The 17,848-nt window shown below is 38.4% G+C and overlaps 1 protein-coding gene across 4 annotated transcripts in view; it reads right to left on the bottom strand.

The window, feature by feature from the left end:
* LOC124226091 (tomoregulin-1) overlaps positions 1-17,848 on the bottom strand; it is a 121,170-nt gene that overhangs the window by 18,253 nt on the left and 85,069 nt on the right. For all 4 annotated transcript variants that reach the window (XM_046638912.1, XM_046638919.1, XM_046638904.1 and 1 more), the window contains 2 exons: positions 7,502-7,650; positions 5,636-5,701 (listed from right to left, as the gene is read on the bottom strand). In XM_046638912.1, the coding sequence (XP_046494868.1) occupies positions 5,636-5,701; positions 7,502-7,650 (215 nt within the window). The remainder of the gene's footprint in view (positions 1-5,635; positions 5,702-7,501; positions 7,651-17,848) is intronic.

Raw genomic sequence — 17,848 nt, 5'->3', positions numbered from 1 at the left:
GCTTAAAGACAGATCGAGGCTGAAGAACAAGCTCTCGCCAAGGTGAGAGCTGAGAGTAAACATTCTGAAGGAAATTAAGAAAGCAAGCAAGGGGGTAGAACAGAATTCTGGATACAAAATGTGCGATAAGTGCGATACAAAAGAAAGAGTACTAGGGTTTAGGGTCCGAGAGTCTGAATTCTAGTTCTTCTCTGCCATTCTACATGAGTCACAAAATCTCACTGTTTAAGCTTCTTCATCTGCAAAGTGAGGAAATATGGTTGTGATAAGGATACAATAACAACACAAATATGTGAAAGCACCTGGCACATAGGAGGGCGCTTGATTAGTCACTGTTCAATGGATGAAAATCCTACTGACCGTACTCATAAATCATATCATACATGTTGTTGACAGGCAGACCTCTGAGCATACCCAGGCTACCAACAATGAAGCTAGAAAACAAAGTACTCACAATCACCATAATAGCATCGATAATGAATTCAGTGATAAAGCGTTTAATATTCAGAGTAATCCCAGGCAGTAGATATTACTGCCCCTACTTTATAGATGTGATCATTGAGGCTCAGAGAAATCAGGTCACATAGCCTTTATGTGTAGACCAAGCCTGACTCCAGGGCACAAGCTCTTAACTGTCACATTATCATGTCACCAAGCTACCTGGGAGATGTGCAGGGAATGGACAAAAACGGAATGTCCAAGCACCTGCTCTCTGGGCCAAGTAAATTAGATAACTTAAAAAAGGAAAGAGAAAAAGCCTTTCAAGATGTAATAAAGCACAGTTTCAGTAACCACAGTCCTGTCTAAACAATGCCCTCAGGCAAGTGGTGACAGGCTCCAGGAACAACAGCTGCAATGCTAGTCTCTGAACAATGTTTGTGTGTGTTCAGTATAAAGAGGGTACTTGGTCACCCAATGGCTCCTTCCCCTAACAGAAGCATTCAGAAACAAGTCCACCACCAGCGGCAGTGTTTTCAAATACAAAGGAGAGTATGTTCTAAGTGATGACGTTATAAGAAAACCCAGCGCCAGATGGCTTGTCTGCAAAGGCATGTTCCACTGGCTATCTGTCCTGCCCCATCAATGTACAACTGAAATAAAGCATGAGGAGACGCTATTAACAATCAAGAAATTCAACTGCTGAGGCCACAACTACATCAATACCACATCAGTAACTCTACGGCTCATTATTTCTACAAACCCCCTATACCACCCTGTACCTCACGCTTTATCACTAACATATCCCTCCATGCACCCTTCCCTAACCCCAGTCTCCTGGGACCCCATCAAAGAACTACCTACCTAGCTATAAACACCTGTGTACACTCCGACACCGCCCACTCTCTCATTTCTAAACCCCACTGTTCACACCAACCCCTCCTTTCCTAACTGCTCCACTCTGCCCAGTGAAACACCTTTTCAAATGTGAACAAACTCACCCACCTCCTCAGCTCTTCCCTGAGAAAAGTACTCCTTCATCTCCCTGATGTACCAAGACCCCATTACTTCCTACATGCCCTTTCTTTTCACCTTCCCCTGCTGTGCTTACCACTGTCACCTCCAGATCAGCATTCTACTCTCGTCTCCCAACAACCCTCCTCTCTTAGGGGCCTGTGCCATTCACCTACACGGCCTCCTAACCATCCTCGTCATGACTCTACCACACTCCACAACACACACTCTCAGACTCCCTGCAATGATTTTAGCACCTGGCTCACAGTCTTATCTTTTGATGAAGCAAATTTATCAAGACCATTTTAAAAAGGGCATATCAAAAGAGCTGTATTAAAATATACACACAACAGTCACCAAGTAATGGAAACAACAATACCAACATCTCGGTATCTCTGGAAGGCCTGGTCAGCAGGAGTAGAGACCACAGAGAGAATGAGGTCAAGGATGGGGTGAGGTGAAGCTCAGGAACGAAGCGCGAATGTCTTGATGATAAAAAGGTGTCACGGTTAGATTTTAGGCTGTATGAAAATATCTTTGGATAAAAATGGCCACATTAAAATGTCATACGCCACAAAGGAACTTCCTGGGTAGACGGAAATGTTCTAGATTGTGATAAGGTATAGTGTATATGGGGTGTATCCATTTGTCAAAACTAATAGCTAACATTTGTGCATTTCAATGCATATAAATTGTACCTCAAAAAAATCTGTAAAATAAGAATAATGGTAATCAAGTGGGTGGAGGTATACAGACAAGGCAAGAATGACAAAATGCTGAGAAGCTGAAGGTGAGTATTGAGCACATGAGAGTTCATTACACTATTCTATTTATATGTTTGAAATTTTCTATAATCAAGTTTTCAAGATGTGACATACCCATCTCCCACACACCTCATGCTCAACCATCATTCCTTTATGACTTTAACATCGACAACAAAGCTTCTGACACTGCAGCTTCACTATTACCACAGGTTTTCCACAGCCCAGGAAAAGCACTATTTCAGCCACTAATACAGTGTGCTGGACATTCAAATGCTCCACTTCATGAACACTCTTCTCCAAGAGCCCAACTTTAAAAGATCTTCTTACTGAGCACCATCTTCCAAGCATTCTAGCTTCTTGCTGATGCTGCGTTCCCGCTTTTCACTTTGTAGCCTCTATTCCGAGCTCTCTGCCTACCAACCTAGTCTTTTCTGTGTACTAGGGACACAACTATTTGCAAAGGGCCTCCTATAAATGCTTGCGAGAACAAAAAAATAAAAGCAAATGAGATAAAAACAGAAAATAGAGTTACCTTTTGACCTCTATTCCTCACTATCAGAATATTTAACTCCTTCACAATCTGCATTTCACCTTCATAACTCTACAGAAACCCTGTGGTCCAAGATTACCAATGATCCCCTTGTCTTCAAATTCAATGCTTGTCCTCCAATACCTTTATGCAGTGTTTTAAACTACCAACCAACCTTTCCCTTTTGGTTTCTGTGCCACTGTACTCTTCTTGGCTTTTTCCTCTGGATCCTCTTTTTGCTTCATCCTAAGTTGGGCCTCCTTTCCGTTCTAAATAACAGTGCTGTACAACAGAACTTTCTGAAACTCTGGATATGTTCTATATCTGTGCTGTCCAATACGCCACTGGTCACACGTAGCTAGTGAACACTTGAAATAGGGCCAACATGACTGACAAACAAAACCTTTAATTTTATTTCATTTTAATTAATTTAAATTTAAATAGCCACATGTGGCCAGCAGCACCATCCTAGACAATATAGCTCTATAATGTCTCTCACTCATTCTCATGACTTCAGTTATCACTTCTATATCCCAGGACTGGTTCTCAAATTTATACTAAACAAAGTCATCTGGATGACTTCCAAACAAGCAACACAAGCTCCAAAATAAAGTTAATCACCTCCAACACCACCTCTTCCCTTACCTTACCCCAAACACCCTTCCCCTCCCTCCCAACATTCTTAGTTCTATAAACAGAGTCATCACCCAAATCATCTGAGCTTAAACTCTACCCCTCATATCCAAAAGAAGTCTATTCCTTTTGAGTCTCCCTAACTGATCTCCCTGCCTCCCATCCACTGTACATAATAAGCACAATGTTCCTGCCAGGTATCATTCATTCAACTGGTTAACTATGCAGCCTTGCCTTTTTCAGATATACTAATAACCCCCTCCTGCCTACAAATAAAGTTTAAATTTCCTAGGATAACATAGCAATCAAGACACTACACAATCTGGCCCCAATCTATCTTTCTAGTCTTGCCTTGCAGGTCTACCTCTTAAGCCCCCTACTCTCCAGCCAAAAAAGGGCCCCTTACTGTTCTCCAATACATTTCATTGTAACGTTGGCATCCACACCTCTGCTCATGCTCTTCCATCCTTAAATATCCTTTTGACCTCTGTTCAAATCTTAACTGTTCTTCATGGTTCAGCTCAAATTCCATGTCTTCCATGAAGTTTCTCAGATCCTCACTATTTCCCACCAAACAGTAATCTCTTCTTTTCTGAATTTCTGTTGCACTTTTTCACCACACTACATTTATGACAATAACCAATTTCTACTTTGTTAGAAATAGGTTATATTTAATTCTTATTAATCACAGGCTCTTTCAAGATGGATGCCACATATTAGATATCTTTCTATCCACCAACAGCGTCTGGTAAAATAACTAGTACAAAGTAGGCACATAATAAATTATATTTACTGATTATGATAATTTGAGTTATAGATCACTTCTTATGTGTAAAGAATTTTCAGTATCTCAAAAGTGGTCTAAGTATTAAATTATCCCTGTGATTTTATCAAAGGCAGTCAAGTATTTTGGGCATACACAATTCCCCAAATTGCCTTAAGTATGAGCTTATATCTACTGAAAAACATCCTTCCTATCTTGGTCACGTACTGTCAGTACAGAGAATAAAACTGGGGCTGATCTATTATGTTTCCTATGGGAATACAGGAGATTTTCCATTTTAAATACAGCACTTTAATCAACATAGAAAACTAATATTTCAGGGGCTAATGGATATAACCGATTCAGGTTTGACATGATTCAAGTGAAGGAAGTAACAAATTATTCACTGATAATATAGCTACGATTTATTGAAAACATATGAGTATGTCAGATACTGCTCTAAGCATTTGACGTGTATCTCATTTAATTTTTACGAAACCCTATGAGATAGGTACCATTATTATTCTCATTTTAACATATTTTTTAGAAATTAGGCATAATAGGTAGATCACACATCTAAAACAAAATTGTCCATTAGTATAACCAAACAAATGGGCAGAAGATGCCTGTGTGAAAGAGCAATTATATAGAAGTCCTGGTGTAGGAGTCCCAAGATCTAGACCTGCTCTGGTTCACTAGATATAACCTCATTGAGCCTCAATGTTCCCACTGATCTTTACCCCTCAGAGTAATGAAATAATGGATATGAAAACGAGAAGTGAAAGAGCACTGGACTTGAGGTCAAGGGACCTGGAATCCAATCTCTGCTCTGGCCTTTACTACAAATAAGACCCTATACAAATAAACCCTACAGCTTCTTTGATCTGCATCCATTCTTTTGACAAGTATGGAGCACCTACATACGTGCCAGACAGCCTGCTAAGTGTTAGGAATACAAAAGTGAACATCACAGATATAGCCTCCTGTCCTCACAGAACTCAGAGCCTAAAGAAGGGGGGACACAGATGAGAAAAAAGACAATTACAATTAGAGTAGGTTATGGGATAGTGAGGTACACAAGAGAGGCTCCTAATCTAGACTTAAGGGTCAAGGAATACTTCCCAAAAGCAAATAACTTCTAAGCTGAGATTGAAAGGATGAATATTAGGGAAAGAAGAGTTTCAGGCAGAGGGAACGAGGTTCAAAGACCTGTGCACAGAGGGCAAGAGTTAACAGTAGATTCTGGAGAAGAGGATTTAAAGAGCAAATATGAGGGATCTTTCTGTATAATTTCTTACAATTGCATGTGAATCTACAATTATCTCAATAAAAATTTCAATTTAAAAAAAGCCTATGTGAGAGTAGTCTAAAAACTGATATACATTACTACAGAGAGCAAAGCTGGAAGGGTCGTTATAATGGAAATAGAACTAAGACAGCTAGTTACCATATTTCAGTAGTTGGCCAAAATTTGGAAAAATCATGATTCAGTACCTTTCACATCTGGTCGATATTGTAGTCCATCATCTTTCTTTCCCAACAAACTAGCGTCATCTGTGTCTATAAGAGAAAACAGTTTTCAAATCAAGATACACTTGATGTTTAAGTCACACTATGAAACTCCCAAATAGTCCAAAGCTTCACAACTCTCTGGCCACTCATCCTGTTCATATTTCCCACCATTCTCTTGATCGATTGTGCTATTTCTATCTCAGGCGTCAAGGCATCGCAGATATATATGCACTTTGCATGATGAACAGTCTAATCTCATTTAGACTTCAGCACAAATGTCACCTTCTTAAAAAGGCTTCCCTGTGCATACTAAAACAGCACACACCCTGAAGAGAAAGGATTAATCCTTTCTCCAAGGGATAATGGTCTCAAGATTTACCTTCTCCTACCACTGTTTCCCTGGAAACATCAGATTAAATGTGGAATCTCAGCTGTGTGATCAGACAAAATTTACTATAAAATGACCTCTGACCGGTGAATTGTATGTGGACTGGGAAGACTGTAGACGAACCATAAATACCTGTTGGGAAACATAAGCTTCAGCTTCCCAATACATAGTGGGGGAGGAAAGAGAAGGTATAGTTAAGCGCAAAAGGAAATATTATGGGGTGGATCAAGATAAAAGTTAAGGACGACTACTCCACAGATTCTAAATCTGCATGAATTTCAATTAACAAAACCCTCAAGCTTGACCAACTGCTCTGAATTTGAAATCCCATGTAGTAGCATTCAACCATGCACCAGTTCCTCAGAAAAGATAGTCTTTCTCTAAGTGACTCTTTCAACCTAAGCTCTAAATAACACCCCATGAAAGAAAAACAAACCCTACCACTTCTTCAAAATCAAAGCTAAGTGGACTGTCTACCTACAAGGGGTCCCTACAGCATATGGTTTCCTCTACACGCCCACACCTGACCCCACCCAGAAATCCTCTGATGAGCTTCTTGGATGTTCTTTGGTAGCTTAGACCAGAGGTACTGCAATCCGTTGCACAGTATTTCACAAATAATTTGTTACCAATATAAAGTACCAAACTTTGCCTTATGACTTTTTTCCCTTAGCTCAGATAAAAACATATCCCTTTAGTAAGTCCAAAAAAAGGAGAGGGGATGGAGGGAGGGTGGTTAGACCTAGTGAGCAGGAAAGACGCAGAATCCTAGTCCAGGAGAATGTGTCTGGCCCTTGTGTGTTACTAGGAGACTTTACACTATCCTAGCCCATGTGTGCAACACAGGAAAGACGGTTGAGAACCTCTTCCCGCAGTAACTGGATAGTTCTAGTAGGGATGGAAAACAAAAACTCATTCTTAGTTGGTGTCATGACTTCTAAACTACGGCAAAAAGCAAGAAGGGCAAAAGAATTTTATACTGAAGGTAATTATTTTTCCTTACATTCTATAACTTCACCCCAAAATCCCTAACAGTATATATATGTAGGGGCAAAACCACAGGGAAAATGTGAAAACAAAGTAAACCATAACACTCTAGAAAAAAAGATGAAGAAATATATGGCAATACTTATATTTTTACTATGATTAAAATAAGTTTAGTAATTCTTAAACAGCTATAATCATTTCAGATTCGAGACAATCTTCAAGAACAATGTATCTAGGAGTCCATGTTAGAAGCAGCTTAGTAACTAAATAAACAACCAAGAAGCATGGTTTGTGATGAAAAAAAATCTAAATTAGTAGCAGAACGAAGAAATTCTAAAATATATAGTAATAAAAAAGCCAATAAAGCATCAAATATTTCTCATTTTAAAAATTTGGAACACTATCAAAATGTACAAAGATTGTCGACATAGGATATTAAAGACGGGTCTCTGGATAAGCAGAATGGATTTTACCTGTGCAATGACCAAGATGCCTTATATCAATTTGTTCTTGCTTTATACAAGATGCTTCTCGAACAAAACAAGGATTGTTATAGGAACTCCCATCAGAAGCACACACAGGATTAAAACTGTATCCACTGCAATCTATATTACATACACACCTGTCAGAAAAGAAAAAATTATCTATATTTTACAACAAAAGTATTTCACAATGCTGCAATAGCAAAAAAGAGCAATCCTTTCTTTTTTTCTGCTTTCTGTAACAGAAGTCAATACAGTGTTTAAAGTCACTAATAAAAGCTTAAACAAAGTGAACACCCAGCTAACAATTTCTTTCAGGTGACAATTTAGAGATAATTTCATCCAAATATTATTAATCCAGTGGTTTCTCTAGAATTTTCCTATCTAGACACAATAATCAATAGATGTCAAACGTCAACAATATTAACTACAAATCAACATGGTATAGTGGAAAGGACACAGAATTACTGAGTCAAAACTCATGAATCTAGGGGCTGGCCCAGTGGCACAGCAGTTAAGTTCACACATTCCACTTCGGTGGCCCAGGGTTCATCGGTTTGGATCCCGGGTGCAGACATGGCAAGTCATGCTGTGGTAGGCATACTACATATAAAGTAGAGGAAGATGGGCATGGATGTTAGCTCAGGGCCAATCTTCCTCAGCAAAAAGAGAAGGATTGGCAGTAGATGTTAGCTCAGGGCTAATCTTCCTCAAAAAAAAAAAAGTCATGAATCTAAATCCTAGGTCAACTAATTATCAGATTTACATCCAAATTCTTCCTCTGTAAAACAGAGGTAATAATCTACCTACCTCACCAAATAGTTAGGAAGATTAAAAAACATAATAGGTATAAAACATGTAAAATGGAAGCCCTCAAAAGTGAGTTCTAGCTCCACATCTACCTGTATAACTGAGTGTCCACTGAGACTGTGTCACAGAAAAGAGCAAGGAAGGCCAAGGCACAGTCATTCCTCAAGAAAGTAAAATCTAACTGGAAACATAAAAATAAAAAACACAGAGACTCTCCTATTTCCAGCAACATGGTGGACTCAGAACCTATACTAATCCTCTTGCTGAAAACAAAAAATACGGGATAAAGTATTTTCAAACATTTTCTTAAGTGCATTCATAAGTTGGCTAGAAAGCAAGGAATATGCAGGACAAAAATTAAATCAAGAAAGGAAAACAGAAAGGTCAATTGAGTTTGCTAAAGCTGATTTTCACCCTGAAGGTGGGTAAATTCAATTATCAACTTTTTTGGCTTTGCAGGCCTCTGGGAACAGGCGACAAAGAATATTGATTTACCCAAGGTGAAGAGTCTAGAGACCCTAGAAAAGCCAGTACCTCAAAAAGCTACAGCCCTCACCATGAGAGTAAACTAGAAATGAGCTGCCACATTCTAAAGAGACTGTTTAAGGGGGGGCGTGGTGGATGCTGCCCTGAGCCATGGCATTGAAGAAAGGGGAGAAAAACATCTCCCCTGAGAATTCAAAACCAGAAACCAGCCCTCGCACGGCTAATTACAACTTAAAATACTGCTTGTGTATTCTGAAAAACCTCAAGCCCAGAATTTATTTTAAGCGTCAAGGGTTGGAATAGGCCCTGGGCAACTGACAGAAGCAAATGCAACCTCCTCTGGAGAAACCCAACTTTGTTATCCTAGACCACAAACATTTTCAAAGATACAGTTCTGAGAAAAATAAGCAGATCACACACATACACTCACTCACACATCCACCACAAACAAGAAATACACCACCACGAGCAGAGCAAGCCTACGTGAAAAAGAACCAAACAGAACTTCTAATCAAGAAAGAATGTAGTATTAGAAATGAAAAATTCAATGGCAGATTTAACAGATTAGATAAACTAAAGGTAAATTAGTGAACTGGAAGACAGGTCAGAGAAAACAACCCAGACCAGAGCAGACAGGCAAAGAGACAGAACACATGAAAAAAATGGTTAAGAGACATGGAAGACAGTCACAAGATCTAACAATAATCTGACTGGAGTTCCAGGAGGAGTTAAACAGCAAGGGCAATATTCTCAACAATTTCTCACCAGAATTTCTAAAACTAAGAAAAGATACTAATCTAAAAATCCAAGAAGCCTAATAAATTCCTAACAGGATTATTAAAAAGGAATCTAGACACTGAGATATCACAGTGGAATGTTATAACAACAACCACAAATATTTTAAAAGTAGCCAGAAAGAAGAGAAAGATTACCTTCAAAGAAGCAAGAAGAGGGACAAGTGTCTTCAAAAGCAATACTGAAGCCAAATTATTTATAGCCAAAAGACAGTGAAATAATACCTGCAATGTGCTGAGATAAAATAGAATTCTATATACACAGAAATCTCTCTCATAAATGAAGGCAAAATAAAAGTAATTTGGAAGAAGTAAAAACTTAGAAGGTTTATCACCTGCTGACTGTCAGTAAAGGAAATTATAAAGGCAGCAGAAAATGATCCTATAAGGAAGCTCGGAGATGCAAACACAAATGAAGAACAAAAGTGTAGACAATGTTAACAAAATACTGACTATATGAGACAACAACAATACTCTGTATGGTTAAATTTTTTTAAGACAGGAAATTAAAATGTATTATAATGACAGCATACACATTGGGAGGGACTGAAACTATAGTGTTCTAAGAAGAACAGAGATATTGATGAACATTAGACTGTGATAAGTTGAATATGCATGTTAAAATTGCTAAGGTTACCACTAAAAGAAAGAGCATCCATAGCACTGAAACTAATAGAGGAAAAAAATCCGAAATAAGGCAAGAAAGGAGAAAAAACAAAAGGAAAACACACAAAAGTACAAAATAAGATAACAGAAAAAAAATCTAAATACCAAAGCCAGCTATATTCTGCTTATGAGATATATGTGAAAATGAAATGATACAGGTAGCTGCAGGTGCTGGGGGGAGGAGAATGGGGAGTTCTTGTTTAATACGTACAGAGTTTCAGTTCTATAAGATGAAAAAGAGTTTTTGAGACGGATGGTGGTGATGGTAGCACAATGATATGAATGTATTTAATACCACTGAACAGTAAACTTAAACATAGTTTAGATGGTAAATTATGTTATGTGTATTTTACCATATTAATAAAAAAATTTAGTAATACAAAATTGAAAATAAAAGGATAGTGAGAAATATACCACACCTGGAATGGAAGAAACCTGGTATGGCTACCTCTAATATCAGACATAAGAGACTTTAGGGCAAAAAGGATTATGAGAAGAAGGTCCCTTTATAACAATAAAAATTTTATTCACCAGGAAGATATAATAATTCTAAGCATTTTAAGATAGCCTTAAAATCTATAAAGTAAAAATTTATAAAACCACAATGAGAAATAGCCAAATCTGCCATTGTAGATTTTAACATGCCTCTCTCTGTAACTCATATATCAAGCAGATAACAAATCAGTAAAACTGAAATATTTACAGGTGAAATGACATGATGCTGGGATTTGCTTTAAAATACTTCCCCAAAACAGGCAGGGAGGGAAGAATAGATAAAACAAAATTAGACTTTTTACACTAACTGAAGTTGAGTGATGGGTATATGGGGATGGGTCGACTTTATTTTTTTCCCCCTTTTCTATATGTTTGAAGGTTTCCTTAATTCCTAATGAATTAAATACCTAAATGTGAAAAGCAAAACTACAAGACTTAGAAGATCAAACATAAGAGACTGATTAATTTAACTTCGAGATAATGTCCCATAAAGCATAAAAAGACAAGCTACAAACAAAAAAACAACTATAGCCCATATAGCCAACAAATAACCAGTTTCCAGAATACAAGAATAAAAACCAATTTGAAAAAAAAATAATTTGGAAGCATATAAGAACAATATATGTGAAAAGGTGTTCAACCTGCTCAATAATCAGGAAAATGCAAATTTAAACCACAATGAAATACCATCACATTCACTAAATAGGCAAAAACTGACAATAAGGACAACAGCATGTGTTGGCAAGGATGAGGAGCAAAGGGAATTCTCATCCTCTGCCTGGGGGAGAGCTTACTGGGACAACCACTCTGGAAATCAGGCTTTACCAGGAAAAGCTAGACTTGCGCACGCCCAACAACTTCACTACTAAGTAAAGCCCTTGAAAATCTCTCACGCTTGTACACCAGGAGACCTGAGTAAGAATGTTCACAGCAGCATGATTTATGAGAATAAAAGACTGAAAAGAATGCAAACGTCCATCAAGAGCAGAACGGACTGTAAGAGGATGTGGTATAGTCAAACAACTGAATCCAACAAGCAGTGGAACCAAACGAACTACAGCTATGCGCATTAACGTGAACGAAATCTCAAAAACACAACGAGCAAAAGAGGATACACAGAGTATGATTCCATTTATACAAAATTCAAAATCAAGCAAAAGCCAAATAATATATTATCAAGAGATTTATCATACATGGTAAAACTATAAAGAAAGCAAGGAACTGTTCCCACAAAATGCAGTATAGCAAGTGGCTCAGAGAAAGATGCAATTGGGGAGGGGCTGTGAAGTCTTGAGAATATCCTATATCTTGGCTTGGGAAATGGGATTCACAATTTGTTTCATTTTCATACATCAAACCAAATGTGTAAGGTTTCATACACTTTTGAATATATGCTCTATTTCACAATTTAAAAGTTTAAAAAACTAAAAATTTAAGAAAAAACCTAAAAATTCATAAGAATATTAACTTAAGTCAAAAACAGCTTTTATATTTTTAAAGGGGTGTGGCGGGGTAGAATATGTGACAGACACCATATGTGGCCTGCAAAGCATAAAATATTTACCATCTGGCCCCCTTACAGAAAAACTTTGCCAATCTCGGGTTTTAAGGGATAAAAGTGGGCAAAATTGGGATGGCAATAAAATAGAAACGGTGGCTAATGTATTACAGAATGTTTCAGGAATAAGACAAGGTTCAGCAACAAAGGCAAGATACCACTCCAGTCCAGAAGGGAGAAACAAGTGATCCAGCAGCAGGCGCTGCAGCCTGACCGGAATGGCATCACGTGTATGCTGGATGAAGTCAGAGCTCCTCCGTGGGATGGTGCCAGCTGCATGTAAGACGGAGCACACTGAGAACAACCATCAGTACTGTGTTCAAGGACACACGAGGAAAGAAAACGGAACTACCATCTCAAGGAAAGTCCAGCTCAGTGAATTACAGGTGTTCGCAGACTGGCAACAGTAGCAGAAGGCAGGATGCCCAAGCACAGGAGTGTGCACTAAGGTGGAAAGGAGTCACTTCAGTAAATATGCCAAATTCAAAACATTTAACAACCATTTACTCTGCCCCTACTGTGGAGATATTAGTACATTCAACTTAGCCGCATTTAATCCTGACAACAAACTATGAATGGGAAACTGAACAGGACGGAAGTTAAAAAGCCCAGTATCACAAAACCAATGAGTGGCTGGGATGGTGCCCTCTCTCCTCATTATGGCTGTTACATACGATAGGTATCTCATGGTGGAAAGTGACGAATGAAAGGAAGTAAGTAGCTATTTTCCACATTTATATCATGAAAACTCTTTTCACTAAATTGCCCTCACTTTTCTCTCAAACAGGCCAGGAAGACTTCTGCCTCAGGGTTTCCCTCTTCCGGGAGCACTTTTCCCTCAGACATCCAGCTAGTTCAAGTTTTTCCTCAAATCTTAAAAGAATGGTCAAAAATTAAATCACAAAGCGTCGATTTAAGAAGTTAGAAAAGAACAATGGAATAAATCCAATGAAAATTAAAAAAGGAAAAATGTAGATGATATAGATATGGATTTAGGTATAGATATATAGAGATGATATAGATACAGATACAGATATACATAGAGATAGAGATGGATATATAGAGAGAGATACAGATAGAGATAGAGACACAGATATAGATATATAGATTCATATAGATATATAGAGATAGAAATAGAGACAGAGATACAGAGATAAAGACAGAGAGATACAGAAATAGAGATAGCAATTTATAGAATAGATATATAGATACAGAGATATAGGTACATAGATACACAGAGACAGATACATACATGTGGAGATATACCTCAGACAAAATAGAAAACAAAGTCACAATGAAGAAGATCAATAAAGATTAAATTGGTCCCTTGAAAAGACTTTCAACTCAACAAGCAAGATGAACAGAGAAAGAGAAAAAAAGAATGAGAGAAAAAAATAATACCAGGAATAAAAAAAGACTATAGATTCAATTAGGATTATGGTTTAAAAGATAATAAAAGGTTATTATAAACAACTTTACGCCAGCAAGTTTGAAAACTCAGGGGAAATGAATAATTTAAAAAAAATCAACTATCAAATTTGACCAAAAAAGAAATAGCAGCTGAATAGTACTACAATCATTAAAGAAATTAAATCAGCTGTTTAAAAAAAAGGCCCTCAAAGAAAGGATCGGACCAAGGTGTTTTTTAAAAAGAAAATTCATGAACATATTAATTCTAATCATTCAATAAATAATTCTATTTTCATACAAAGTCATCCAGAGAACAAAAAGAACACTCCCTAATTCATTTTATAAGGCCATTTAACCTTAAAAAAATTTTTTTAAATGACAGATTACAACTCATTAAATAAAAAAATAGAAGAAAATCTCATCCTTACAGCAGTTAGAATATCAATAATGCACAGGCACAAAAAGATACTGCAATCAGGGGCCGGCCCAGGGCTGCAGCGGTTAAGCGCACACGTTCTGCTTCTGCGGCCCGGGGTTCACTGGTTCGGATCCCGGGTGTGGACATGGCACTGCTTGGCAAGCCATGCTGTGGTAGGCATCCCACATATAAAGTGGAGGAAGATGGGTAGGGATGTTAACTCAGGGCCAGTCTTCCTCAGCAAAAAGAGAAGGATTGGCAACAGTTAGCTCAGGGCTAATCTTCCTCAAAAAAAAAAAAAGATACTGCAATCATAAAACAACAGGATGCTATAAAAAAAGGAGTAGTATGGGGGGAAAATGAGTTCTTAGAAATTAAAAGTTACAGCAGAAATGAGAAATTCAAAAAAGGACTGGAAGATAAATTTGGAGAAATCTCTCAGAAAGTACAGCAAAAATTTTTTAAAAATAGAAAATAGGAAAGAAAATTAAAAGGACTGGTCCAAGATGTCTAACATCCAAATAATAGAAGTACCAGAAATAGAAAAGAAAGACAAGAAACCATCAAAAAGCTAATTGAAGGAAATTTCTCAAATCAGAAGTCACTAAGTTTCCATGAGAGGGCATAACACTGTGAAATTTCATTGCACTAGGGACCAAAAGAAGATTCACGTGCTTCAAGAGAGAGAAAACAATTCACACACAACAGGTCAGGAACCAGAAAGGCTTCAGACTTTCCCAGCACTGGAAGCTGAGAGACAACAGAGAAATGCTTTCACAATTCTGAGGGAGATGCACTTGCCAAGTTACAAATCAAGTATTAGATGTAGGATAAAAACACTTTCAAATATAAAGTCTCAAAAGTTTTTTACATCTTGCACCCTTTCTCAAGAAGCTACTGAAAGATACACTAATGAGAGAGTAAAACCAAAGAGTTAAAGGCAAGAAATATAAGAAACAGTATCTTCTATAGGAGAGAGGTAAAGCAATTTCTAGGATGATATGTGAGGTACAACAAAAAATATACAGTCATGTGCCACATAATGATGTTTTGCTCAACAATAGACCACATATATGATGGTGGTCCCATAAAACCAGTACCAGGGGCTGGCCCCTGCAGAGTGGTGAAGTTCGCATGCTCCGCTTCGTTGGCCCAGGGTTTTGCCAGTTCGGATCCTGGGCATGGACATGGCACCGCTCGTCAGACCACGCTCAGGCAGCGTCCCACATAGCACAACCAGAGGTGCTCACAACAAGAATATATAACAATGTACTGGGGAGTTTGGGGAGAAGAAAAAAAAAAAAGAGAAGATTGGCAACAGTTGTTAGCTCAGGCACCAATCTTTAAAAAAAAAAAAAATACCAAATGGCCTAGCTGTGTAGTAGGCTATACCATCTAAATTTACGTAAGTACACTCTATGATGTTCACACGACAATAACGATGACAATGCCTTCCGAAGCATCCTCATCATTAAGTGACACATGACTGTATTTGGTCTTTGTCCCCATTCCTGGCACAGAGTCCCTAAAAGCCCTGGAACTGTCTGAGTGATAAAAGAGTCTACTGTAGGCTAATGAGATGACTCATAGCACTTTCCTGAGTTCTGTGAGTCATTTTAGCAAATCACTGAACCAGAGGGGAGGTCATGGGAACCTCCAAATTAGGAGCATGCTGGACAGAAGTGCAGGGGATCTCATTTGCAGCTGGGGTCTAAAGTGAGAGCAGTTTTGTGGGTCTGAGCCCTTAACCTGTGGAGTCTATGCTAATTCCAAGTAGACAGTGTCAGAACTGAAGTGAATGGTAGGACACCCAGCTGGTACAGGAAAATTGGAGAATTTATTGTTGTTGGAAAAGACACATCGTTCAAGGAAGATCCTGGGAAAACAGCTGTCTACAAGATTCAAAGGGCAATCAGGCCATACTGAAATAGTTTCACTCTGTAGACAGTCGTGTTGCTGGCTGCCATTACCAAGATGCCTACTGCCACAGTGCCCTCTTCAGTCAGAGGAAGAGAATGCCAGGTGAGCCTGGTCCAGATTCTGATCAGTACAGGGCTTACCTTGACCACATGATGATGAAGTTCCTGCTCTCCCCTCCATATCTTACCGTATGAACCAAAGGACCACACACGCTTAATTGACAATACTCCTAAGAGCTGGAGGTCAGCTATGGTGAGATTAGAAATAGATCCACTCTCTTGACAACATTTCTGCCAGTCATCCATATCTAGTGACACTAGAATCCTGCTAGATGTCTCAACTGTAGTGAGCCCTGTGTTCCCCATGACTCACTCATGGGCTTGCCCAATGACTTCCCGCAGAAGAGAATATTGTAAACTCTCTGGGAAGCCAAAAGCCAGACTCTGACCCAGAGACTATCCATTGTGCCTTCATCTAATAGTGGCACTCTTGCCCTTTCCTGCCTGGCTGGGTTAATTCTCAGTACTGGTAATACGGCAATATTCTATTTTGTATGCTAGGAGTTAGGTACATAGGTATAGTATTCTTTAAGTTGCATGTGTATGTTTTAAACACTTTTGTATGTAATGTACATTTTACAGTAAGAGTTTTAAAATAAGCATAAAACAGTATGTAGAGTGTGCTGCCATTAGTTTTAAAAAAGGAAAGAGAATATATTTGCTTGAACATGCATAAAATATCTCTGGGAGATTAAATAAGAAACATCACAGTGACTGCCTCTAGTGAAGACGGCTGGGTGGCTAGGGAACAGGGTTGGGAAACAGACCTTTTACTGTAAAGCCTTAAAGCTTTTGAATTTCTAATACTGAGAATTTCAAAGGCAGGAATGCATACATACATAAATAAATAAGTGAATAAATTCAATGACTTCTATGATTTAGCTGTATGATTTTGGCAAATTGCAACTCTGAGTCTTTAAAATAGGGATAATATCTCATAACATGGGTGACAGAATCAAATAAGCTTTTGTAAAAAGTCCTTTGAAATCATCAAATACTATGTACATCTGAAAGGTATTATTATTATTATTTTTGAAAAATATCTACCCTTTCCCTTCTTTTCTCCTTATTCTACACAGAAAGTGTCATTCCTTCATGATACAGTAAGTTTATTTTGCACTCAGGAAAACACTGGCTTAAACTAATTTATGTGAAGTTATTTAGATTTAACGAACACCCAAGGAAGCCTGCAACAAGTGCTGCACAATTCTAGTCTTTTTCACACAAATTAAATCCTCAAGACGACACTGTGTGCAGTCCCAAGTGAATAATAAAGCCCTAGTGTGAAGTGCCAGAGTTCAACAGAGACCTATAGAGGGACTCTAAGATACTCAGCCTATGGCGAATTCACCCAACATAGAAATCAGCAAGACAAAGTCCCTTCCTCAGGGAGCCCACCATGTGCTAGTGATCCCAACAGGATAATAAGGGCTATGCAGAGGCTGCTGTGCTCAAGACCACAGAGAAACACAGAATAAGGTCACCCAACTCACAGGACTGTGGAAGATACTGAGGGAGGCTTCCAGGAAGAGCTGCTGACTTCCCGCCTAACTCATACTTCATCTAAGTCTAGAAGAAGAGTAGGAGAGTTAAACCAGCAGACAAACAGGGATGGGACTCCAGGCAGAGAGCATAACAGAGGCGAAGTAGCAAAGGGTAACACAGCATTCAGAAAGCTGCCCGAGGTCATGAGGATACAGAGTTTCGCATTTTAAACAAACT

Source organism: Equus quagga, chromosome 1, assembly GCF_021613505.1.
Source record: "Equus quagga isolate Etosha38 chromosome 1, UCLA_HA_Equagga_1.0, whole genome shotgun sequence".
NCBI lineage: Eukaryota > Metazoa > Chordata > Mammalia > Perissodactyla > Equidae > Equus > Equus quagga.
This window is presented reverse-complemented; position numbering and strand designations above follow the sequence as displayed.